Genomic DNA, 27460 nt, shown 5'->3' with positions numbered 1-27460 from the left:
CCCGCGGGCGCAGGGGGCGGGGCGGATGCCGGAAGCCGGAAGCGCGGCCGGCGCAGGTGAGTGCGGGGCTGGGGGCTTGGGGGTATCGGGGGGTGTTCGGGGGGCCTGGCGGGGTCGTGGGCGATGGCTGCGGGTCCGCCCCGTGTCCCAGCGCCAGGACAGCGCTGCGGTGCGCCTGGGAGCCGCGCACGGCACCTCCCGGGGGGTGGTGGTACGGCGGAGGGGCCGTGGGGCGGGCGGCGGGCAGAGTGGGCGAGGAGCGCTGGGGGCTGTGTGTGAGCTCAGCCTCTCGGTGCTGGGCCAGGCTTGGGAGTCTGAGCTCGGGAATTCACTTACTCATGGCTGCAGTGTCCCTCCCGGACGCGTGTCGCTGCAGTGCGTAGAGTCGCGGATAAGTTGTTCTCTCCCTGAAGGGTCACAGTTTCCCTCAGGGGATGCCAAAAGTATTTTTTAAGTACTTTAGAGGCTTATAAACTTGTATAAAATAAATAATTGTGTTAAATAAGTTTATATGTGTATAAATATCTAAAGGGGAGGTGTCAGGATGGACCAGGCTCTGCGCGGGGGTGCCCAACAATGGGACAAGAGGCAACGGGCAGGAACTGATGCCCAGGAAGTTCCACCTGAACATGAGGAAGAGCTTCTTTACTGTGCAGTGACCGAGCACTGGAACAGATTGTCCAGAGAGGGTGTGGGGTCTCCCCCACTGGAGATATTCCAGAACCCTTTGGATGCAATCCCGTGCCATGTGCTCTGGGATGGCCTTGCTTGAGCAGGGAGGTGGGACCAGATGAGCCTCTGTGGTCCCTTCCAACCTGACCCACACTGTGATTTGTTTGCTGACAAGTGTTTTATATGATCCTTATTGAGGGTTATTTCTTTCTCATTTCTAAACCCCTCCCAGGAGTCCAGCATGGAAGAATTTAAAGATGCAAGTCCACCTGAAGAGTTGCTCAGTCACTTAAAGCTTTCTGACCAGAAATCTGCAGAGACTGGCCCCAGAGATGCCCAGAACCCCCAGACCACTGGGAGTGGATGTGCCCCATCCCCAGGCCAAGATCCCACAACAGATGAGTGTTTCCATGACTGTCAGGACTCCTTTGAGGCAAAGGAAGCTGTGCTGGATGATGAAGGGAATGTACAGAACGGTGGGAGTAGCTCGAGGAAGCAGACAGAACTAGATGAAGAATACTTACTAGAACTAGAGAAAGATATGCCAGAGGAAGAGAAACAGGTAATCCAAAGCACCAGTGCTGAATGTAAACAGAGAGATTTTCAGTGGAGAGTTTTCGAATGGTCTGTGACTGACACGAAAACAGACCTTTAGAGCCCTCGTGGGTTTGCTTTTACTGTTCTTAATTTCCTCTTTTAGGTAACAAATATTTCTGTAGCTTTCCTTGCTGCTCTTAATCATCACATTCCTTTGCAGATTTTTGTCTGCTTTGAGCAGTGAGTGAAGTGACTGTGACTCAGAGATTACAAGAAACAAAAATCTCCCTGTTCCATGTTACTTAGTGTGTGTGCATCCATTGTTTCCCCCGATCAGCTGCAAGGTGCTTTTCCAAAACTCACAGCAGGTTTGAGGATAGTTTTCCTGGAAGGCTGGTTTATATAATCCAGCTAACTGGGATTAAATTTGAATGTATCCCTATGGATTACTTGAGCTTTAATCAAACAAAACACATTAAATGTGTGGGTTTGTTTACTTTCAGTGCAGTTACATTGGACAAAATGTTTGGGTAATATGGATAATGTTGTGGGGAGTAAGGAATTGGGTCTTAGGAGAAGTCCAACAGCCTTTGCAATGGTGTTTGCTCTCCTGTGAGTCTGTGTGAACCAATTTTTTGACTCTCAATCAGTGGTGTCACTTGACAGCAGTTGGTTTTCAGGGTTCTAAGATATTATGGTCATCAAGTAGTTAGAAAAAAGAACTTTTTTTGTTCTGACTTTGATAAAACTCATTAAATCACTTTCAGGATTAGACTGTTCACGTGAGTAATCCAGTGAATTTCTCCTGGTTATTATTCTTGTGGCAGATGGTGGAAGGCTTTCTACTGATTTATGGATTTTTTTCTGGGTTTTTTTTCAACTTTAGTTGACAAATATTGGGAGAGTAAAGATGCTGCATTAAAACCTGCCTCCCAACATAAAACTCCCCTCTGGCTCCCTGTCCTGGTGTTTAACTACACTCATACTGGAAACATTTGTCCTGTATTTGATTAGAATTTCTTTTATTGCAGCTCCAGGGTCCTGACCATCTTGGGACCCTCTGGGAAGTCAGTGTCTTCTTGTTGTTGTTGTTGTAGGAGGGAGTTTGTTTAATTTGGGAATTTTTTTTGCACAGGGGGGACACACCAAAGCAAGGCACTCTCCACATGCAGCTCTCAGGTGCTGAACAGGGGGCAATAATCACTGTCTTTGACCTGCTCATCGCACAAAAGCATCTCCTTGCCCTTGTGTCTTTTCCAGTTTAGACTGAACAGTCCCTTTTTTCTCCTTGTATTTATTGCTCGCACAAGGAGCACTGTCATCATGAGTCATGCTGAGGCTGCTGCAGTAGCCTGGAACTTGAAGGCAACTTGAGAGTTTCAAGAAAAAATGCTAAAAACCGGAGGGAAATTATGTCATAGAATTAAACCCCAGAAATTCTAGAGCAGCAGGCCTGGAAATTGGGTGTCCTTATTTTCATGTTGCTCTTGTTTCCATTGTATTGTTGCATAATCATTTAATTTTGCACCTTGATCTTTGCCTTCTGTCAAATGAGCAAAAGAATTGGGACTGTTGAATCTTTGCATTCAGCTTTGTGGAACTCCGCTTAAAAGTGCTATGAGAGTGCAAAATAGTAACTGATGAAAGCTGGAAAGATTTCTTTAGAGAAAGTATTGAGGCAGCTGCAGCTCTCATCTTTCTGTAGGTTTATTTCCAGTGGTATTGAGCAATTCTGCCCTTCAGCTTGGCTTGTGATTATATCTGACCAAACAGAGGGATTCTGTCTCTCACTATCACCATAAGTATTAGATTGGCAATTCTTTGTTTATGTTCCATAAAGAGCTTTCTGATTATATGAACAGTCTTTCAAATGTAGCTATTTTTTACAACAAAATATTGTTGGTATCTCTTACAAGCAGAGCTTGAGAAATCCTGAATCCAGAGAAGAATTAGAAGCTTACACAGCTGTTACAATTATCTTGCCCTGCACCACCTTGCATCTCTGTAGTAAAACCATGGGGATGGGCCATCCCTGAATTGCTGCTCCAGCTCTTCTCACTGTACTTGGTATTGATGGCTCCAAATTTATTTTTAAAAGTGAAACATTCTGATTATTAAAAGAATCTGTTAAATGATGCAGCTTTTAAGAAAAAATACTGCAGTCACAGTCTGAAAACAGTGCTGTACATTCATTTATTCAGAGCTTTTAAAACTCCTTCCAAGTTACTCAAAAGATTTTTTTTTTTTGAGAAAAAGGGCAACGTGATTGTTTTCTTTAAATTGGAGCTGCAGAAAATGAGGCAGAAATATTCAGGAGTGTTTATTTGGCTGCTGAGGTTGTGAGCAGACACTCAGCAGTGCTGTGTTTGCTCCTCAGGCAGTCCTTGATGGGTTATTCTCATCCCTCCACAGCCTCCTGTGTTGTGCTGGCCCACCTCTGTGTGAATGTGCACTGAACCACTCAGGGGAGTGATTCACATGAAAAATAAAGCTGTATTTTTAGATCAAGGGCAGTGCTGGTAAAAGCAGACATCAAACAGCAGCCTCGTGTTGGCACAGGGGGAGATGGATTCCATTAGAGTGCTTGTCTAAATAAGAAAAACTCCCTATGAACTGTTGTTGCAGCCCCAGCCATAAACTGTGGGCTTTGGTCATAAGGAGAGCTGGATGTTGGCCCTGCTCTGATCAAATTTATGGAGCTACACCTTAATAGATTGTTGGGCTTTTTATAAACTAAGACCAATGCTGTGTTTCAGCAGCTTTAATAAACGAGTTCTATCGAGTGTTGTTCCCCAGTAATAGGCTGTAGAAAAAGTCTCTAATTTATGCTGGAAGTGCAAAGGCAGATTCTAGTCCTTGTTCTGTGTATTTATGTGTATCCTGGTGTGTAAACTTCCACAGCAGCAGCTCTGAGTAGAAATACTCACTTGTGCAGAAGCTGTTGCAGAGGGAAGGAACAATTGTTTGTGTATTTTCTCCAGTTATATTTCAGGAGCCCCTTACAGTGAGATTTCTAATTTTAAGCACCGAGAATTCCTCCCAGGGAAACAGTACCGATACCATAAGAGATCTTCTCTGCACAATGAAGCAAAGTAAGAGCTTGAAATGATATTAAGACACAAACCTGCAAGAAATATTCTGAAAAACAGATGCAGCATTGAGCCTGGTTAGTTGGCTGGGCTTGCAACTCTGAGCTTTTTAAGAATTAAAACTAAAATTGACTTTTATAAGGTTTTGTTGCTGTTTCCAAAGCATTCTGATTGCTGCCTCAGCAGAGGCACTGAGCAGTAAATTGCTTTTGATGCATTACAAACAGATTTTTCTGGTTAGTTGTCACTGACAGTGATGGCTTTGACGTTGGTCTGGTCTGCAGGATTAATCCAAGGACACCCAACAGCTGTTCCATGGTAATTGTTCCAGCCTGCCCCATCCTCTTCTGGAGGGACACCCATTAATTAGGAGTTTATCCATGCAACATTCTGAATCCTTCATTCTGAATCCCTCGTGCTCTTCCATCGTGACAGATGTTGTCTTGTTCTTTGGGCCTTGTCTGGCAAGGACTTATGCACCTGGCCTAGGAAGCTCTTTTTTTTGGATGTAATACACTGCAATAAATATCTAATATTCCTCCAAAGCAGTTCCCTTCTCTGGGCTGTTCCATGTCCATTGACATACAGCTGGCTGGAATCACAGTCCATGTCTGTTCTGACAGCGGGAAATGTGTCAGCAGGACAAGGAACACAGCTCTGGTAGAGGAGATTCTTCATTAGTGTTTTGTCAGCCACTGTGTTCGAATTAAGTAAAACTGATTTTGAGAAGTAGCATTTTTGAGTTAACCCTGAGATTCTTTCTGAGCTAAGCAGTAAAATCTCTTTCTTTTTTTTCCCTATTTTGTGCAGAAGCTCAAGGATATGTAAGAGAATATTGTCTTAAGAAATTTCCTTTAAGCTGCCCCCGTCCTCACCCTTCCTTTCTTCGCTGTGCCTTCAGGTTGATCCCATTGTTCTCCATAAATAAAAGCTTATCTATAGAATTGGCTTTTCCAGGGGTTGAACAACTGCCCTGGGATTTCTTCTCCAATATAGGTGTAGTCATTCATTTCAGCATTTGGTGTTTTCCTAGTTTCATCTGTCCAATATAATATGTTTGATTGTGTTAGAGTTGCTGTTTTTTTCTGTAGTGTTTACAAAATAAAAGCCAAGGTTGCAAGCAAAGCTCTGCAGTTGGAACAGTCTTTAGGTGTTGATCACCTGGAGATGGTCTCAGAGCTCTTTCCAGGAAGAATTATGTGGCTGGACCAAAAAAAACCCCAGATTATTAATACATAAAATAATCCAAGTGACTATGTAAAACTTATTACATAAATTAATGATAAATAACAATTAGGAATATATATTTTGTTAACAATTCTCATCGGCACTCACAATGATTTTGTATAGCAATAAAACTTGCAAGACAGGTTTCAAAGGTGTCACAGTGCAATCTTCTGAAATATAATAAAAGGTGATCCCCTTATTCAAATTACCTGCTTTAATAACCTGAATCCAGTAGACAGTACAGCACCTACACTAAATATTTATTGTTTTGGTCAAATTGGAAGAAAAGGTGGATTGCTGGACTAAACCTGCCTTGTCCTATGGCTTGCAAAATAGAATAAAACATCCTGTTATATTTTCTGAGTTAATCCAAGCTTGGAGAAGAACATTTGAGAAGTATATCTGTATCTGCTAGAGTAATTAATTCCAAGAGCTGGTAAGAAGAATTTTAATAAAATCTGGAAATATAATCTCCCCATATGATTTATAACTCTTTGAATTACGTTGTTAAGCAAACATAGAAGTCTTTTGCTGGATGGCAATTTAATACAAAGAGTGAAAAAGTATATAATTATCTTCCTTTGAGTGCTGCTATCTGATTTAAGTGCTATATTCAGTTTTGCATTTTCCTGTCAAATTGAGCCCTTTTCCACTTGAGGTGATGGATTCAGTGGTCAGCTCCACTTTTTCTCCCTGAGGCTGTTGCCTCTGGAGCAGGATGAGTGAACAGCACATATTGTCACTCAGGAATAGTCAGCTAGTCTGGCATGTTAACTTAAGCTGTCAGTGAGGGCTGTGACCTCCTTCCTTGTGTCTGGAAGTGCTGGTTCCAATTTTGGGAAAAGATGGTGATTTGGCAGTAGAAAGGCTGATGTGTCTTTCCCACGGATTACAGGGAGCAGGGATAGGCCAGGTCTTGTCAGGGCTCGTTGCTCTGTGACCTCTGAAGTGTCCAGGGCAGGTCTGGCTCTTTTCAAGATGTGAAAAAACGAGGTTTTTTGGGGGACTCCAACCTTAAATTGAAATTCAAATCCTTGAATGCAGGATACAGCAGTAGCTTCATAAAACTGCAGGGGGAAGCAGATGACTGCTAATGAATGACTTAGAATTGGTATTTGAAGCTGAAAAGTATATTCCTTATCTGCTTAAATTCCTTGTTTCTATGCCCCACTTGAACTCCAGTAATTTTAAATTCACTGTTTCTTGGCGACCTTCCAGAGGGGAGCGTGAGGGGCAGGTGTGCATTGTCACTGTGGAAATAGAGGAGAGAGAGCACAGTTTGCTGCTCCTGCCAGATTTGGAGCCAAGAACGGTTGCCTGGCAAAGGTGAATCAATTGATCAAACAAAATGCATAGGAACAGCCAGAGGAAGGATAGTTGGAATCGTTACAACCTGAGGGTGTTTGTCCTTCAGCTCCCACTGGCTCTGTTTAAGGATTTCACTTCCAGCACTTCTATTGTATTGGTTATTTCTCATCCAAACAGGGAAAATGTGTAGGTTGCTCTCTTCTCTCATAGCAGAATAATGCTTTAAATGCTTTTATTTTTAACCCTGTCAGAGTAGCTGAGGTGCAGGGACTGTATGGGATGGCCTTACTTTGGAATTGCACTTTATTGTCACTAGGCCAAGGTGTCCTTTGTCATGACTTCAGATCAGACCTTTCTTCAGTACCACTGACTTGCCAGGCAGGTTTGTGTTAAAATACTAATTTCTTCTGAGTCTGGGATTGTAATTCAGTATCCAAATCTAAACATTTCTAATAGTTACATGTAGTTAATTCCTTCTGGACTTAAAAAAAATATTTTTTTTTACTTTGTACTAACTGCCACTTGGAATTTGTCATCTTGGCATTAACAAAATATGAAAAAAACTCCAAACCTTAAGATTTTACTGATTTTGAATAGCAGAAAATCATAGAATGGAGTGTAAATTGGGGAAGTTGTGCCTGACCCCAGTGTTTTACATGACCAGCCTCAGGGAATGGAATAGGGAGATGGCTTTTCCTTAGGCAGAGCATTCCAGGAGTTCAGGCTGACCTACTTCCCTGCTGAGGAAAGGGCAGCCTGCCCTGCAGCTACTGAAATCTTCTCCTGAAAAATGAGTGGGTGGGGACACTGAAGTGACATTGTGCAAAATTTGTCCCAGGGACAAGTCACTTGCAATATTTTTCCCTCTGGACTGATGTGATCACAGTAAACTGATGACCAGTCACTCTGCAGTTGTCCATGGAAGCTGGAAATTTAACATCCTGAGTGAAGAGTTGTGTCTTCTCACAGTGGTTAAGTTGTTTGGGGTTTTTACCCTGAATTTAAATAGAACACAAGTTCCCCCCTGAGCAGCCCTTTCAGCTTAAATGTAAATTCAGCAGAATAATTGACTTTCTACTGTTTTATGTTAGGATTTTCTGTAAAAGAAATGTATATGTGGAGGAATAAATAATGTATTTATTTCACAATCACACAGCCTGCCTTTGAGGGCAGTGCCTTTAGGATGTGGGGGGCTGATATATGTTTTATGCTTTTACATTTTGTGGAAAAGCCAGAGAAATTTGCTTTTATATATTGCTTATTGGTCAGTCATACTTTAAACGCAAACCCAGAGTGGTGCATGAGGTACTCTAGAGACGTCACCTTTTTTAAAAATACTTTGAAAACTTAAACAGTTTGGAACTGAAACTCATAATACAGGAATATCTTGAAAATGTTGGTCAGGCTCTAACAGAAATACAGGTTTTGAGCTAGGACTGCAGTGCTGCTTTGCAGGGAGCTGAGTAGGTTGCAAAACCATACAGGGTGCTCTTAAAAATGCTGCTTTATTTCTTTGTTGTTGTTCCTTTTACTCTTCTTTTTTTATATAAAGCTTATTCTTCTGAATCTTTCTTGTTGCAAATCAGTGTTTATATTAGCATTTAATACATAACTAGGGTGAAAATTTTGTAATAATTTTGATAAAAAGAAACAAAATAATGATAATACAGGTAAAACTTTTCATCCAGTATTCCTTGGTTTTAGGCTTTCTGCCTCAGGAATAGCGTGACCATGCTGTAGTTCTGTTTATAAAAAAAATTCTTTCGTTCCTGTAGAGCTGTAACTCAACCCTGTGCAGCAGTGAATCAGCTAATGGCACTGAAAGGCCACTTCTAAATAGGTCATGAGCAATGAAGTCAGTAGGGCTTGTGTTTCAGGCATTTCTTTTCTTGAATGAGGGTTGTCTATGGAGATCTTTCCAGTAGGATCATCATCTCCAGACCTGTTCTGTGCTGGGATCTGGCTGCTTTGTTCACTGGTATGAAAATGTTGTGCCAACTTTCACTTTGTGTGCACTGAGGATGTTTTAAAAACCCCTTTCTGTGCAGGCCCAGCTGTGTGTGACAGTGACTTTGCTGGAGCTCTTCTGTCTGTTCTTTGAAAATTTAGATGTAGCAGTTCCATATTCCCTTTGCTGAACAGCAGAGTCCTGCATATATACAAAGAATTTGGGATTTTAATGCAGCCTGAGCCTGAAGTGTTGAATTTGTATGCTCATATTTAGAAAACCCATGGACATTAGTGCATTGTGGAAGGGTTTGGGTGGATTTGTCGGCCCACCCCAAGGAAAGGCATTTTCTAAATAGTGGGGCATGTTTTTGTCTGCTCTTTGTTTTGTGGTTGTTTTTTTTTTAAATGCGAGGAGCAATGAGTATTAGAAAACATATTTAGTGGGCAATAGGAACAAATCTCATGATCTGGGCACCTATGGAAAGGGTGAGATGAGATTTTGCTGTTAATTTTGTGTGTCACAACTGAGTGCTCTTCCACTGAGCCTGGTTTGCAGAGCATTGTGAACTGTTACTACCAAGGTGGTGACAATGGTCAGGTGAATTAATTCCCCAAACCAATAAAAGCTGGAGGAGAGAAGCTCTGCTTTTGCATTGTTTGTCAGCTCCTTGGCATAGCTGTGAGTGGTGCAGTGCTCCACACACAGGACTATATTTAGCTGTTTCCAAGGAGATGTTCTGTGCGATATTGATAATTGCATTAATCCTTGATTCACACAATCTGCAGGAAAGGAAACTGCTCCTTTCCCTAGTGCTGGCTTTTTAATTGCTCAGTGATCTGTAATTTACAGACACCTTGATTTAAGTCCTTTGTGTGTTGGGAGGAAAATCAGTGGTCAAATGATCAGTTTTCTACCATAGAAACGACTCACAAACTCAAGCACTGCTTTTTGATGTTCCTGAGTCTTACACTGCTTTGTTTTCACTGATGAGAGGAATGTCTGCCTGTGAAACACTTCCACTGTCAGTAGGTTGAAGGGGTGGCTCGATGACATCCTGTGTTTTCTGTGTCAAAGGCAAAGAGCCCCCATGTCAACTCCACTTGTGCCAAGATATTCATGGTTGAAAACACAGCTCTGCTCAGCATGTGCAGTTCTCACTGTACAACAGAACAATCTTCCTATCTCTGGTTCTGATGGGTCAGTTACTCTCTGCCTAAGAAATCTTTCAGGGCAGTATCAACCATGGACCTTTTCCAATGCAGTCAGCTCAACGTGCTTTGTACATCCCTGAAAGTAACTGAGGATTGCTGAGGTGGAATTATTTCAAGCAAAACTTTACATTTAAAAGATATTCTATATAGTTGACCTGCAGTGACTGAATTAAATTCAGTTGCAAAGGAGAAGCAAACAGTCAGCTAAAATGCTAACAGATTGGTTTAAACCATGTAATTCACTGTGGATGCTCTTCCTGCACACTGGTGTCCATGAACTGGAGCTTTTTAATTGCGTTGTTGTTACACTCCAGTGTAACAGTGGCTACAAGCAAGCAAGCAAGCTTGGTAGTACTTAAAATTCTTCAGGTTATGTTTTATTCTGATTTCCATTCATACTTTATTTGGAACTACAGCTGACCTACTTGTTCATTTCAATTAAATACTTTGAGACATTGTCTTTTCTTTTGTAGAGAAGAAGAAAGGAGAGCACAATGCTGAAGGAGAAAGGAAATGAGCAGTTCAAGAAAGGAGGTGGGTTGATAATCTTTTAACACCTCATGGATGTTAGAGAAGCTTAGATTAATAGTCAGCCATCATAGTGATGTTGCAGGAAACCCATAGGAAGATTTCACACCTATCCTTGTTCAATTTTATCACATAATTCATTTTTCATCCAGCTCTAGAGAAAAGAAAGAGATACCAGACCTCCTTTAGAGTTGCTTAAATCACAAAGACTTGGATTACTAAAGGAGGATTCCCATGAAAGCTGAGTGTTTAATCCAGGAACATGGTACAGAACTGCCTTCCACGTGCTAGGGTTTCTTACACTAATCAGAAAAGGCTTCCCCTGGGCTCTGAGTTCAGCTAATGCATGTGCTTGGAAATGATGCCAGACTTGGGGGTCTGTAGTTCTCTTGCACCTTTGTACATTGCTTTTTATTAAAAAACATAATGGGGGGAGTGGTTCTGACACCAGCCTTTCATTTAATGTTCCATGGGTGGAGGATTCACAAAGAAACCGGGAAATGCAGATTCCTATTTTCCTCAGTCAGCAGGGATACAACCAAGGAACTGTTGTACCCTGATAACCAGACAGTGGCCTTCCTGCTGGAGGTCTCTTATTGTGTGCTGAGAGAAAAGGATTCCTGGGGAATGATTTACCAGTTCCGGGAAGCACCGGAGCAGCAGAAGGAAACTGCCCAGCCCATGAAGGCCACAAGCCTGCACTGCTGGCTGAGTCATCTCGTGAAGGCTCATCCACAGCCTCTGCTTGATAAATTCTTTGGCAGATCTTTTCAGTGTGCCTGTGCCTGCCAAAGTGCTTCCTCATCACAAACACACAGCCTTTGAAGCACCTGTGTGGCAGTAAAATCTCTCTGCAGTTGCTTTGAACAGGTTTCAGTGCAGTGACATTTTTCAGCACACGCTTCCCTTCGGATCAAGGATACACTTAATGTAAGGAGATTCTGCCTGTAAGGCTGGTACTCAAATAGAAGGAAACAATTTCAGGGATGAGAATTACACACACATCATGCTGCACTTGTCATACTGAGCTCAGGACTATATTACTGCTTTTATAAGGGTGTGAATTTCAAAATAATTGTGTTTGATCTATGTACTACTTAGTAATGTACTTAGAGAGCTGCTGCTGATTCTGGTTTAATACTGCATCATACATGGAGAAATGTTTCCAAAGAAATCTCAGCCATGTGGTTCATGGATTTGAAATAAATGGTTTGGTTTGGGTTTTGTTTTTTTTTTCTATTGCATCTGCAGATTATGGAGAGGCAGAAGACTCTTACACAAAGGCTCTGCAGATTTGTCCAGCCTGCTTCCAGAAAGACAGGGCTGTTCTGTTTTCAAACAGAGCTGCTGCAAAAATGAAACAGGTGAGTGTTCTTTTTATTCTGTGCAACACTGTGTATTGATTCTATGACAAATGCAATAATGAAGTGATTAGGGGTGCAGAAAGGAGGGCAAAGGATAAAGCTGTTTGCAGGTTTTGCTCAGTCCGTCCTCCTCCCAGTAGAATTCCTGGTACACTTGTTTTTACTGCAGATGAATACAAACCTGGAGGTTGCACTTGAAACAGAAAAATAGCACAGTAACTCCTGTTCTCAGTTTACCCTCCTGGAAAAGGAACTTTCTTGCAGTGTTCCTCCAGGACTGAGAGATGTAGCTCTGTTTAGAAATGTACCTTGCAGCCATACTTAGGCATAAATAAATAAATTCTTACTCAGCATAAGAGTATTCCTGTTTGGCTGGAATTATCTGATTTGCTGTTGGGATACTGAGCTGTTTGAGCAGGCAAGAAAAAAATAGAATAGAATCTGCATTAAAAGATGCGGGTGTATATTTCAAACATGAAAACTGTAAACTGAAAAACTGATCCAAATGTTAACTAGTTGTATCCATGGGAAGCTAATCCAGTGGTCCCCAAAGGAGCTCAAGATGATACAAGGACTAGTGTATCTCACCAGTATAGATTGGTGGGACCCAACGGACCAACACATTACTCTGAAAACTGATTCATATTTTTAATAACTTCCCCATAAATTTGTTCTTCCATACCTGCTGCTCCCATTTTAGTTTGTGAGGCATTCTTCCCTGAGACAGCTTCTGGTCATGGAGGAGAAAATATTGAGAGTAGAAAGATTCCTACTACTCAGATCAACAGTCCAAGCTCAGAACAGCCTGATTTATTTTCTTTAAAACCTTTTAGTTTAGATGAAAACAGGATCCCTGATTACACAAATATCCCAGTTCCTTGGAATGCCACACAAACCTGTTTATTTGCAGTTGTAAATAATCTGTTTCCCAAGAATCAGAGAATCACTGAGGTTGGAAAAGACCTCCAAGATCATCGAGTCCAACCTGTGACCCATCACCAAGTTGCCAACCAGCCCAGAGCACTGAGTGCCACGTCCAGTCATTCCTTGAACACCTCCAGGGATGGGGACTCCACCACCATCATGAAGAAATATGACTTAAATCTAACAAAACTATGTTGTGTTCTTCGTAGGACAAGACAGAAGCTGCTCTGAGTGACTGCACCAAAGGTACCACTTTTTTTTCCTCTGTGTGCTGCACTTCTGCCAGATCTCTCCTGCATAAATTATGCCAGTTAGTGCTTTATTGCAGAGCTGTAATTTTGGGCACAAGGGTGTTTAAAGAATTTAATGGAAAGCTGTGATGGAACACACCTGATTTGTATTATTTCTTTTGTAAATGTCTATCAATTTTTTCCTGTCTGGAATAATTCTCTTGTACCAATAATGCTGCTCTTTGTACTTCTTTTTAAGAGGAAAGTCTTTTTACTATGGAAACTGTTTCCTTACACCTACTATTTTAAACCCACTTCCACCTGCCATTCCCTGCCAAATCTTGGTTTAATCCCAGATTCCAAAAAACTGTGAGGCCTTATAGAGTTAAAAGCATTATCAAGTCCCTTTTCTGCACAGCTTTTGCTTTGTCACAAGGGCTTGTGCTCTCCCGTTCTTGCCCTGCATAGTTTTCTCTCTGCACCTTCTGGTGGAATCATTTCAGCTGTGCTTTGCTTTATTGCTCCCACCCACTCACCCACACTCGAATATTTGTTAAACTCCCCATGACAGCTGGGGAAAAAAGCCCCAATTACCAATCAGAAAACTAATCCAGTGGCTGTGTGCCAGTACTGCTTGTACAGTAAATATGAGTTTGTACATGCTAAAAGTACTCTTGAAGGTACCAAATCCCAGCTGGCCTCTGTCACTGGGGGGTTTGACTTGCTTTGGTGGTGGTGCAGTTTGAAAAACACTTCTAATTTTGTAGTGGCTGAAGGGGAATCAATCTGCTCTGCAGCAGAGAGACTTAAAACTGCCAGTGCCTGACACTCCCCAGGGACTGACAGACTGCAGTGCAACACTTAGAGCACAGCAGAGCAATTCACACTAACCTGCACTTGCTGACTGTAGCATTGCCTTTGTCCTTCCAGAGGAAATAAGCTAGAATGTTTAGTTAGATAATCCTGGATTTAATTGTCCCTAGAACCATTTTAATGGGCAGTAATCACAAAATGGACAGACCTTTCATATTCCCTCTTTCTGTGATGAAAAATCTTTCATACGCCCTCTTTTTCATGATGAAGAATGGATTAAGCAGTTCTTGAGGAATTACCATTTGGAGGTTCCTGTTAAGTTTAGCATTCAGTCTAAACTGCTACTGGAAACAGTCATGGCTGCCAAGGGAACGAGGAGAGGAAGAGCTTAAATGCAGTTAGGATGCCCCTCTGCTGACTTGTAAAGCTAAAATAACTGTTTGTGGATTCCCAACCCAATTTTGACAGTTTGATACTAAATTCAGAACAGCACCAGTAATTCTCCCGGAGTTTGTCTCAACTTGAACTGAGATAAGCATGGAAATGCTTATTTTCCCTGCTGTGTGTATCTTTAGGTATATTTAACTTTATCTGTGATCAAATAATATACACTTGTTAAATACACAGAAGCTGAAATATCTTACAGGTCCTTAAACTTTCTGAAGCGTCACTTAGAATCTCTGCATATATAGTATTGCAAAATTAAATGTTTGTACATTATAAATCACCTCCATCTGTGATAGATTATGGACATTAAGTGAAACATGATCATTTGCATGAGACTTTCCCAGGCAGCTGTTTGCCTTTCTGAATTCTGACTTAGCTTTTAAGCTCTGCTTGATTCTAAGTTACATTATAAAGGTAACTTAAGAATTTAATACGCACTTAAGAATTCATTTAAGGGGTGTAGAAATGTCTCAAGTAAAATTCTGTGCTTTGGTTTTGTTTTCCAGCTGTGGAATTAGACCCTCACTATATTAGAGCTTTGCTGAGGAGAGCAGAACTATATGAAAAAACAGAAAAACTAGATGAAGCTCTGGAAGATTATAAGGCAATCCTAGAAAAAGACCCATCAGTTCATCAAGCCAGAGAAGCTTGCATGGTAAGCCTTTTGTACTTTGGCCTAACTTTAAATGTAATTTTGACTTCCTTTCCTATTCTAAATATTCAATGCTGTTTGTTTAAGCAGCTTCCTATGCAGTGGCATAACTGTTTTTTCAAGTCTTAACGAGTAGTGGTTTTCTCATCTGGTTTTACATAAGGAAGATTGAATGATCTGCCACAAATTCCATGACAAGTCTCTGGTCCATAAAGCAGAATCCTCCTTTTACCTTTGTAAAATGAGTGAAAGTAAATGTGTGCTCTGAGCTCTGAGCATCTGATGACCTGTTGGGCTGTTGAACAGCTCACACACACACACACTTTCCAGTTCTCTGATCAAGGCTGTTAATTGTATTTCTACATGTGCTAGAAGAGGTTGCCTGAACCTGCTGCATATTAGTGCCATCATTTCAATACAGATCTGCAATTTGGAGGTCAGAGTAGAAGTACCCTGTAATGCAGCTCTTACTGGCTGGTTCATAACTGAGTGTTTGTCTTTCAGGAGAATTATTTTCCTGACTAGTTAATTTGCATAACTTTTTTTTTGATTATTTGATTGTATAATTTTGAGAATGGAAAAAAGACAGGATTCTCTCAGTCTGTATGTTTGTACCTACTTTAAAATGTTGATATTTTGTTTCTCGATTTAGCTGTTCTCCCTTCTTGTTCTCTGCTGTGCCTTCTGTGTGGATTGGGCAGTTTGAGTTATTTTACTAATGGTGACTGAAGTCTGCCATTTATCTTCAAAACCTCAGCCTTTTCCTGCAGGGAAAGGCATTTTGTGACTAACAAACAGCCTCTTCTGATTCAGTTACTTTCTTCTAATATAAAAAATATCTGCAGCTTAGTAATTTTTCAGCGCAGTCCTGTGTTCCAGTGTCCACTTTCACCACTTTCAATCAAATTACAAATACTTCAGAATGAAACATTTCTTGCAAAATCTTGGCCATATCTTTGTACGTGTAAGGAAGTGCTTTAAAAAGCTTCCTTGGCTTTTAGGATGTGTCAGCTTGGATGAAAAAAGATAAACCCCTAGCACTTCCTGAAACCCCAGCCTAACATGTAAATAATCCCTCCTCTGTGGGGATTTGAAGTCACTGCCACAACCTGCTGATTTGAGCTTTAAGTAACTCTTTGTGCAAAGCACCGGCAGGAAGTGATTTTTCTGGTGATATTTAGTGTGTTAATGCTCAGTGTGGAAGTAGCTCTGGATTTGACAAGTTCAGAGAGGCTTTTCACAAAGGTAGCAAGAAGAGAAGTCTGTTTTCTGCAAACTCCTCTTAGAGGCTGCTGTTCTTGTTTTTGGAAAGAGGTTATGGAGGTTGTGTTGAAAGAACAAATGTGGTACAGGGGCAGCCAGACAGGTGTGGTTTTGAAGGAACATGTGCTGATGAAAGGCAGCCACTCTAAAAAATGCAGGGGTTGCCACTTTTATGCAAGTGGGAGCTGCAAGGCATGGCAGGGGAATGGTTTGTGGACACCAGAGAACCTGGGAAGAGCTGAGCACGGAAAACAACCACCAAACTATTCCTTACGTATGTAAATGTAAATGTAAAAAAAGAAAAAAAAAACCAGTAAAGATAAATGGCTGCAATTTGAAAATGTAATTCTTAGTTGGGCACCCAAATCTGTGCCAATACTTTATTTATAGCTGGTTAAATTTTCAAAAGGCACCATTATTTTAGTTCAGCTTCACATTAGTGAACCTGCAATGGATTCTACTCCAGAAAGAAAAAAAACGATATGCATCACCTACAAATTTGACTCTAAAACCCCTTTGAATGTGTTGTTACAAAAATATTTTTGAAAGGCTTAATTGTTTTAACTCTCCAATTGGGAAAATAAATCATTAGTAGTGATTCTCCCTCACCCTTTCCCCATACTGTGGTGGTGTAAGTGACAGATTAGAAACGGCCTTTATGGCATATTAGGCAAGAAATCTTGCCTGAAATTATTTCCTCTGGGACTGGATCAGTTGCACTGATGGTGGAAAAATATGCTGCTTAACTGTGTAACTCCTGTTATTGGTAAGGGTGTGATTCCACAGAGCAGCTGAGCTGACCTGCAAACCTTTGCTGCCTGCAGGGCTGTGCAGGGGCTTCCCTTGTGCCAGGGCAGGACCAGCTCAAGGCTGGACAGGCTCCCCAGGGCAGTGGGCACGGCCCCAAGGCTGCCAGAGCTCAAGGAGTGTTTGGACAACGCTCTCAGGCTCCTGGTGGGATTGCTGGGTTGTCCTGTGCCAGGCCAGGAGTTGGACTTGATCCCTGTGGATCCCTTCCAGCTCAGGATACTCTGTCTGACCCTCAGAAATGGCTGGATCTGTTTAGGCTGGTTGGAACCCCCTCAAAGTACAGACACTGCCCTTTATACCTCAAGCAAAACCATCGTTTTCTCTCAGAGACTGTGCCTCTGATAATCTCACAAAAGAGCCCTTGCTCAGTCCCTAGTGAATCATAAGTGCTGCTGTTCCTCTTGGCCATCTTCCAGGAATATTTTAGAATAATCAGTGATTTATTCTTAATTTTTGTGGTTGGAAGTGCAGAGGTTGACTGATACACGTACCTTCTGCTCCTTGACCTCATTTTTCCAGGCAGAGGCTTTGGGCTCACATGTGGTGCAGAACACTTTGTACAAAATGCCCTCAATTCACACTGCAGTGGGATTTAGGATGTTCTGCCCCGAGTTGGTCCTGCTCTTTGTCAAGTTTCAGGGGAGAATGAATCTATTGAGGCTGAAGCTTAAAACTTCTCTCTTGAAAAATCATTAGGGAAGTCCTGACAGTTTTACACTTCTTAAAGTATTCATCATAAATCTCTAAATTTCATCATAAACCAATTTCAGCTGTAATGCTGACACCACATATGTGGTTAATGTATCTGACATGTTAGAAGCTTTGCTTTATTGGAAGGTAAAAGTGCCTCTGCTTTGCAGAAATATCACAGCAGTTTTTCCCCCTCGCTGGCAATGAAAATGATGCAGCAAGAGAATCTGCAAATTTGCCCCACTCACTGTTACAGCAAATCTTCTTCCTTTCTGTAACTAGAAATGATTTCATATCCTGCTTCAGGGAGTGTCATGACCTTGTTAAATGACAGTTTTAAAATAATAAATACACAGTAGTTCTTCGCTTTGACTCCTGATTTGGTACCTGCTCTGGTATTTCAGCTCTGTTTATATTTCAGGAGTGCAGGACTGGTTTTCTGATTTAAACCCTGGTGTCGCCACTTCAGTTACTTTTGAACCTTCAATGCCAAACTAACCAGTTTGAAATGATCATGTTTCGTGGTCAAATAATCCCTATTGCTGCTTTCCTGAAAGCTCAATTATATGGAGTCGATGTTTAGGTTTTGTTTTTAACAGGTGTGTAAGTGTTATGTGAATTTTTAGCTTCCACACAGTTTTTGAGGGATTGGCAGGGCAGATAAACTGCTTTACCAGAAGCTGTACTTTGAGATAAATATCACAGGCACCAGATAAACAGGTGTCCATGAGCACATACAAATACATTTCTGGAGTGAGAAATGTATCCTGGATATGTGTATAAAAATCCCATCATCTTACCCTACAGCATTATTGAAAGCATGGGTCTGATTCCAGTTTTTCTCTCTCTCCACAGCGATTACCAAGACAAATTGAAGAGAGGAATGAAAAATTAAAGAAAGAAATGTTGGGTAAGTAGCATGTACTTATAACTTCCATAATAACCTTCATAGTCTGCTGAAAAAAAAAAAGCATGAATAGAATCTCTTGTGTAAAATTAAGAAGGTAAATCTTAAAGGAAATATTTGTGTTAAACAAAACTCCTGATTTCTTTGTAGTTCTCTGTTTCGTGGTGTCACCTACAGTAAGTGCTGGCCAAAATAATTCTCCCAGAAAGAAAATTACATTTAAAAAAAGGATACTTAAGACCTTCTAAAACAATTTAATATTGATGTATGTAAAAGCCGGGGAAAATGGTTTGAAACAGACCAACTGCTCTGCCCTTTCCCTGCAATAAACCTTCAAAGCAAACATTCCTGTGGAAGGGATAAACCAGGGGTTTCACCAAACCTTTATGTAAAAGAAGTCACCCAGCTGTAATAACTGAGGGTGTTTGATCTTGTGTCTGAAGAAATAAATTTGATTCTTTCTGTGGCACTTCCAACCTATAGACCTCCAAGTCTTCATGTTTACCTTGTTTTATACAGTATTTCATTACTGTTTGTTTGAAGACTGAATTAGACCTACCCAGGCCTTGTGTGATTACATTTCCTAATGGCACAGTTCTACAACAAAGGACTTGTTTGTAGAAAAGATAATTTAATTAATACAACTCATCTAAATGTCTGTGCCCCCGTCACCATGTTGTGTGGTATTACTTGGATAACATCTTAACTGGGTTGATGTATTTGAAAAGGATAAATACTTAGAGTGCCCAAGCAAGGTTGGTTTTCCTGTGTAACATTAAGTATAAATCAAATAAATTAAAAAATATATATATATGTATATATAACAATTATATGGTTAAACTAACACTTTTGAAGGGAACCTCTTGCCAAAAAAAGGCTGCTGTCAACATTGTCTCCTCATTAACAGGGTTAGTTAATTCTTACAGGTTCAGGCATCCTTGTGCTTTTTCAAGTGAGAGGTTTTTTTAATATAGATTTTTCATTTGCACTGTTCTTCAGAAACAGCTCTCAGGAGCTCTCTGCTCATTCTGGGTGTGACAGGCAAGAGATGAAATGCTGTTTCAAGATGAGAAGGCTTGAAGGGTTTGTGATGGGAAGGGGAAGGCAGGGGTTTGCTGTTCTGCAGAGAATCAGGTTAAATAAACTCAGCCTGTCTAACTCTGACACTGATTCTTAATATATTTAGGAAGAAGAGACTGTTTCAAGGGCTTGTGCTGAAGCTGATGTTTTTCTGTAATTTCTTTTCTTGATCTGCAGACACTGATTTGCTCTTGCTTTGTACCTGCTCTGACCTGGCAAAGTGTCAGTGAGGCTTTCTAAGGCTTTACAGGATCAGATTCTGTTTCCACCATTGTACTTAGAACAAGCCATAAATAAAGAAGGTTGATAGTGCTATAAATAAATGAGAAATGCAGAAAATCTCCAGAAGGATCAGGCCCGTCTGTAGGACATGGGATGGGTCTCAGCACAAAATAATATGAAAATTCCTGATCTTTTTTGAACTCTAAAGGGCCTCACTAACCACAAGGGATGAAACAATAAATTCAAACCTAGTTCTATACTGCTAATTTTTTGCCTAGATTTCAGACCATATGTGATCTTTTTTAGAAGAGTTAAAACTTTAAAAGTGGCAGTTAGCATTGCAGAAATGAACTGGTCGTTTGGCAACCAGTTCAAAAAATTTTAATTGGGTTCTTGAGAAATAAATTCCTTCTCAATGATGTTACAAACATACAAGGAGTTACAAACAGCCAGGAGAACCAGACTAAGAGTGGACAATACAACATATAACCTTGTGTTCATCCACAACCTTTGTGTGTGACAGGATTCCTCTAAATTGTCACATGTGTTGTTAAATTAGATGGTGTCAGTGGAGCAGGTGATATTATATTCTTAGCACTGCTTGTGGTCTCCAATGTAACACAAACTGAGGGGGTTTCTATAATTTATTCTCTGAATAGAACACTTGAAATTAAGTCAGGAACATAGGCAGCTCATTTTCTTAACTGTTGTGAGATTCCCTATATCTTGTTGGTAAGAGAGACAGTGGTGAGGTCATGGAACTACCCATGGGGGCCTGGGAATGAAATACTTCCTAAGGTTTACAAACTGCTCCTATTCTGTCTGAGGTCAGGGAAAAACCCTTACTATGAAGAAGGAGGGTTAGGTGGGAATTCTGGAAGACAACAGACTTGATATAGTGTGGTGGTTATGAGATTGCTTTGGATTGTTTTTGTTGTACAGTGTATTTGTTCTGAGCTGTTTCCGCTTGTCTTTTTCCAGACCTTTGTTAGTGGTGTTTCCCAAGGGAGTTCTGTGTCAGGATAGACAATGGCTTGTGGCAATCTGTCAGGGGATGCTCTGACTGAGGGTTCAACAGTGCCAGGTGCCTTCTTGACTTCTCACAGGGTCAGCTCAGGTATCTGGGTTGTACTCCAGATATTTCGGTTCCAGGAGAGCAAGTCAGATGCATCCTAATAGTTCCAGGCTAGGCCTGCTCCAGGAGCCCTGATACTAAATTGACATTACCAACAAAATCTCTAGAAAGAATGTCCCAGTTCATGCTTTGGCTACTTTGAAGTTTGGATATTGAGTTGATCCTTGTCTTAGTCAATGAATCAGCCAAATAAATGCTAAGCTTTTATTCTTTCACTAAAACAAATCCAGAGGTACCCAACTAACTCCCACTGTCCTGAAAACTGGAGCTGTATATAAACAAACCCAAATAAATGGAGTGCATCTTCCTCCCTCCCCAAGTGTGTTTCCTGTTTTCCAGTGCTACAGCTCATTACCACATAGTTTGTCAGAAGCTGAAACCACTTCTGAAGTGATTGTGTGTAAATAAGTCAGAGTACACATTCTTGGCTAGATTTTCCTTCCTGACTACCTAAGGAGGAATTCTTGTGTGCAAGTGGTGCTGCATGTGACTGATGAAGTCAATGTCACTAGAAAAATCCTATTTTGTGGCCAAACCAAGTCCATTTGAGCTCTGTGTGTCCTGCAAGGATCTTACTTTTCCAAAGCTGATGTTGGTATTTGTAAGTTATTTTCATGTTTTCCATTCAGCCTTTGCAGGTCAATTCTTTTGTCACTGAAGTTTGCTCAGGCTGAAGTGACCTCTGAGTTCCACATCAAAGAAAGCTTAACTTGGAGCACATTTGGGAAGTAGCTTTGAAATCCATTTGGATCTTTCCCTTTGTGCTTCCATAGAATGAGTATCCTTTGCCTCAGTGTCTGTCCAAGGATGTGAACACACAGTGACCATTTTCTCTCTTCTTTTGTATTTCTCTTCTGACCTCAAAGCCAACGATTTCCAGCTCTTGTGCAACAAGCAAGTCTTGTTTAGAGATACTATAATTATTGTGATAAGGAGGACCACTCCTTTGAGGAGAGGGTGTGAGGAGAGGGGAAGTTTGGATAGTTAGAGGAGCTTGGGGGCTGTGACAATGATACAGCTACAGGGGAGCCAAAGATATTGGATACAAAAACCTGGGATTGAACTTGCCAATGTGTGTAGCCCATCTTACACAGAGTTCATCAAATCAAATTAAAAACTGGAGTTATAAATGAGTGCCTTGCAGAAAATAGGGAACTGTACTGGATTATCAGTGTATTACTGGGAAGGCTCTCAGAGCACATCACTGGGCCTTCCTGACAAAAAGAGATTTTCCAGCTACCTGAGATCAGCAAAAATATTTATAAGGCTTCATACCTAGAGAATTATGTTTTCTGAGGTTTTTTTGGATACTGAAGGTTATATTGTATTTGCAAGTAAGCTGCTAAATCCCAATAGTGCATATAGGGAGGTCACTTTAAATAGTTAAACCAAAGCTAATATACAGTTTCCTACAGTTCAGTCCTCAGCATTTTGGGGAAAGGAGAAAGATTTGCCCTTGCTCTTTTTATTGCTTTAAAAATGTTGGTAATACAGAAAGTTACACAGAGAGGAGACCTCATCAGGAAATCTGTCTTTTATCCAAAAGAGAATCTTAACACAAACAATATGTAGCTTTTCAACTTCCAAACACCACGTTAACACTAGCAAATAAACTAGAATTATTGCCAGAAAGACTGAATAGCAATTAATTTTGGCTGTTACATCCTAATGTAAATTGTGAGGAATCTTTTCCTGCATTTGCCTTTTTCAATAGGATGTTGAATTGCAGTTTAGGTGAGTGATGAATCACAGACTTCTGAGGCCTAAATTGATTTTTACCAATGAATTTTCTTGTTAACCCCTGAATATTGCTTTGTTGAAGAAACTTAATGTGCTGGAGTTGCAGGAGAAAAGTAGACGTGGTCTCTCTAAAATAAAAAGAACAAAATCTATGAAAATAAGGTCTCAGAGAGGAGAATGTGACCCTGCCTGGGGACAAGGAGTGTGTGATGGCTGGGGACTCTTTGCAGCTGAGTTCCAGCCCCACGTGCCTTTTCCTTCCTCCAAGCACAGGCTCTGTGCTAAGAGAGCTTTTCTTAACTACAGATCCTAATTTAGGGATGAAAGGAGGTGGGGGAGGAGGAAACACTGCTTCTCTACAATGATGGGTTTATGTGTGCCAGGAGCAGCTCTGGGCTGGAGTTCCCGGAAAAGCCAAGGCTTTCTTCTGCCTCATTAACAATTTATATTCAGTGTGGCTGCCCCAGAGCCATTGCTGTCTGTGGAATGAAGTGATAGAACAGGAAGGTGACCTGTGACTGTGTTGTTTGAATTATTCAGTCGCAGTGAGATGAAGAATAAAGTACTAAATCTATCATATGGTCTCAGTTCTCCCAGAGAGCTGCCCCAGCTGCAGGATCCCGAGGCATCTGGGATGTGTTTATTGGCTCTGGATTGCCTGGAAAAGAGCATCGTGCTCCCTGCAATTAGAAAAGACCTTTCACAGTTTCCTGACACGGGCAAACCAGCTGCAGGGCCTGGGGGACTCCAGCCATGCCAGACTCTGCCAGGCTTCTCCCACCACACAAAGACACGTCTCACCCCAAACCTGAAGCTCAGCAATGACCAAATGTTTGCCCAGAAGTACAATAGCAACTATTCCTGTCACTCTCAGAGATGCTACCAAACAACTTCATGGTTTTATAACCAAAATGCTTTTAGAGTGCAGCATAAAGGTATGAGGTTAATAGTTAACTTACCTTAAACAGGGTGTATCTTAAAAAAAACCCACCACCAGTACAAAGAAGTTAATCCTACCTGAGCTGCTCCCTGGAGTGACTTTGGCCAGATCCCTGAAACACCTCCTGTCAATCCTCACATTAAAAAACAATCAAATTGAAGAAAAATTGTGTCTCACTACTCAGCTGCTTTGGTAGGGTCAGGGGTAAGGTTGGCTTTTTTTGAGACTTGGATATGTTCTGTTGTGAGCACAGTCACAGGCGAAGCACACATCTTGATCTTTCTGTAAAGAACTGACACAGGGCTTTCCTGCTCATGTTTCTGTACTTCTTTCTCCCTGTTGTGAAGTTCAGAGGAGGCCACAAAGTTGATAAGGGGATAGAGCACCTCCCCCCTGGAGACAGGCTGAGAGTTGGGGCTGTTCAGCACAGAGAAGAGAAGGTTGTGTGGAGACCTCAGAGCCCCTTCCAGTATCTGAAGGGGCTACAAGGAAGCTGGAGAGGGATCCTTCATCAGGAACTGTAGTGACAGGACAAGGGGGAATGGCTTCAAACTGACAGAGAGTAGGTTTAGATGGGATATTGGGAAGAAGTTCTTCCCTGTGAGGGTGGTGAGGCCCTGGCACAGGTTGCCCAGAGAAGCTGTGGCTGCCCCATCCCTGGAAGTGTCCAAGGCCAGGTTGGACGGGGCTTGGAGCAACCTGGGATAGTGGAAGGTGTCCCTGCCCATGGCAGGGGAGTGGAACGAAATGAACTTTAAGGTCCCTTCCAACTCAAACTATTCCATGATTCTACTGCTCCAGTCTGGCCTGGCACCAAACAGAACCCAGGTGAGGTGACCACAGTGACAGGTGTTTCCCACGACTGGAAGCACCTCAGGTAGGAATAGGTGTGGCATTTGCATGTTTTCTTACAGAACTGTGGCTGCTGCAGCTGCTCAGGTGGATTTTCCATGTCACCTATTGCTGTTGTCACATTCAACTCCCAGCAAAACTGCCCTGAGGGATCAGTGCAGGTGGAAGGCTTTGGGAAGGTGGTGTGTAGCCTGGGGATGCAAACCCAGGTTAGGCTTCAACTTGTCCAGACTTCTCTGGTTTGTTCTTTGGGAAATCAGTCTACAGTTCATCAGTGAAGCCAGGAGGAAAATAATGTTTTTCTTGGAAAACTGACAATCATCTTCCTTTGTCTTGTCATGCCAGGGGCTCAGTCACCCTGTGTTCAGCCAACAGTGAAGTTGTTACCTCTGCTTCTTTTTTCATTTAATCTATTCTATCATTTCTATATATGATTTGTTTTAAAATATGTCCTTTTGTTGTCCTTCCCCTTTTATAGGTGTAGCAAGATTAATTTTCTAGAGTGAGAAAGCCTGTATGATACATATATATTGACAGAAGTCTTTAGATTTTATTAACTGTCATACCCTGTGAATATTTAACAATGATTTCTAATTCCTGCTAAGAGCCTAAATATTAACAAAATGCAGAAATTTCCACAGCATTTACCTGAAATTAATGGGTAAATCAGTAGAGCTGGACTGTAGTTGGGCATAATTCAATGGGAGTTTTCTTTTCGCTCAGTTCTCACCGTGTTCTCTTGGATTTTCATTGCAGGCAAACTGAAGGATCTTGGGAATTTAGTTCTCCGCCCCTTTGGCCTGTCAACAGAAAACTTCCAGATAAAACAGGATTCATCAACTGGCTCATACTCCATCAATTTTGTTCAAAACCCAAACAACAACAGATAACATGGATTCAGTCTGGCTCTGCCCATGTTCTTGCACGTCCCAGCAACAGGATCCCAAACACCCTTCACCCTCCCCAGGGGAAGATGAGACTCAGTATATTAATTTTCCTGCTTGTGAAATTATTTGCAATGTGGATGTAAAGCAAGTTATTTGACTTCTCGTAGTGATAACTGTGTCCAGTGTGTGATTTATTATTTTTTTAAGTATTTTTTCCCTTCCCAAGCGGTGTTTGGCTCATCCAAAAGGGACGTTCCTTGTTTTAGCCCACTCAGCGCTGGCAGCAAAATTCTAGGAAGCAGATCAGGTGAATCCAAACACACCCACCTGAGGCCAGGAACAAAGGCTCATGGTGTCCTGGGAATTAGGGAATCCACTCAGCAGGTGGTTGTGACTGGCAGCACCATGGACACAAGCTCTGGAATCCTGGTTCTTTGTAATAAAGGCTTGGTGGTTATTTGGTTTGTGAGGTTCTTGCCTTGTTTGAGTCCTTCTCAGGGTGGTTTCGTTGTTAAAAGTGCTTCCAGCCACCCACAAATAACACACTTGCAAGACAGTAATTGGAAGCATTTGATTTTTTGGCCTTGCTTAGAGCAATATTAGTAATTTAACCCGAGGCCACCCTCACAGCATAGTTTGTGTACTTGTTATTAATTTTTCTGAAGGCAACAATGAAATTTTGTGCCTCTTTACACCTCCACACTTTGTCATGGTACCATCAAATTAAATTTGCTTGTGTGAGATTCATTCATGTTGCAGATATCCACAGTGGCAAACATGAGTTGATTGCAAAAGGTCTTCACAGTATCCTGGACCTTGAAGAGTTTGAAGTATTTATAGAACAAGATGATCTTTGAGGTCCCTTCCAACCCAAACCAGTTTGTGATATATAAATGGGTTTTGCTGAGTGTTCATTCAAATTTTGGAGAAGGTGCCTTTTGTAATTCCTGCTTTCTGGTTTTTATCAATGCTGAAGTGTTTACATTGGAGGCAGATTCTTCAGTTGTCTCCATGCAGGTTTCAATATGTGATGTAATTAAATAATTAGCAGTGGCTGCCTTGGCTATTGGGTGTCATCTTGAATTCATTTCAGGAAGTCTCTGTGTGTGTCTGAAATTAAGGAGCTCCAGCCTTTCACTAACAAACCTGAAAGGAAAAGCCTTTCCAGCCACAGTGGGTTTGGTGCTTTATTTTCATTTTTGTCTCTGCAGCTCTGGAGGTTTTTTTTCATCATTTAACTCTGTCCTGCTGCATTTTTAGTTTAGCACCTGCTTGTGAACCATCTCAAGTCTGCAGTGAGTATTAAGTCTATGGGAATTAAAATGTCATTGTCAGAAGAGGAGAGAAGCCCTAATTTGCAGCCTGTGCATCCTCCAACATCTTCTGCATAATTAAAATGTCACTTAAGTAAATAACAACCACTGGCCTCTGGGATTTCCCTGTGCTGCAACTGAGACTGAGACTTTACTGGAGTAAAGTTTCTGTGCAAGGCTGAATTTCCTGCAGTGGTGAAGTTGGGGCAAATGGTTTGGTGTGTGGATAGGAGGATGAGAGAGCTGCTGGAGAAGGGGTTGCCAGGCAGAGGCCTATGGTAGCCAGGCAGAGGCTGACCTGACCCAGGCCTGTGCAGGGCCAGGGGGGCTGATCAGCTGTAGAACCACTGCTGTGGAACCTGAGCTGAGCTCTTCAGCTTCAGGGAAGGCTTAGAGGCTTGGGATCAGTATAAATGTTAATAATCTTCCCTAAAACCTGGAACAGTACAGAGCAAAGGTGTCCAAGCTGCTGCAGTGGAGCCCTGGGCAGAGCTGGGCTGGGCTGAAACTCCTAAGCTTGGCTTGTGCCCAGACTGAGGCACTCAGGGATGTGTGAATGAGCTTCCCCCGAGCTCCTGGTACAGCAAGGCTGGGCAGGGAGGTCTGTTCCTGCTTTCCCCACAGTGGGAAAACAGCTGGCCCTGGAAACAGCTCAGTCTGTCCCTGGA

At 41.6% G+C, this 27460-nt stretch overlaps 1 protein-coding gene across 1 annotated transcript; it reads left to right on the top strand.

Moving 5' to 3' along the window:
• TTC1 (tetratricopeptide repeat domain 1) lies at positions 1-26543 on the top strand. Its single transcript, XM_027682310.1, has 8 exons — positions 1-56; positions 905-1234; positions 10469-10529; positions 11775-11887; positions 13021-13057; positions 14808-14956; positions 18572-18626; positions 25349-26543. Exons 2-8 carry the CDS (start codon positions 914-916, stop codon positions 25480-25482), a joined length of 870 nt encoding a protein of 289 aa, XP_027538111.1. The 5' UTR covers positions 1-56; positions 905-913; the 3' UTR covers positions 25483-26543.
• Positions 26544-27460: the final 917 nt, after the last annotated feature.

This window comes from Neopelma chrysocephalum, unplaced genomic scaffold (genome assembly GCF_003984885.1).
Source record: "Neopelma chrysocephalum unplaced genomic scaffold, ASM398488v2 Primary Assembly neopelma1_63, whole genome shotgun sequence".
In the NCBI taxonomy this organism is placed as follows: Eukaryota; Metazoa; Chordata; class Aves; order Passeriformes; family Pipridae; genus Neopelma; species Neopelma chrysocephalum.
Note: the sequence above shows the minus strand (reverse complement) of the source record. Positions and strands in the feature narration are given on the sequence as shown.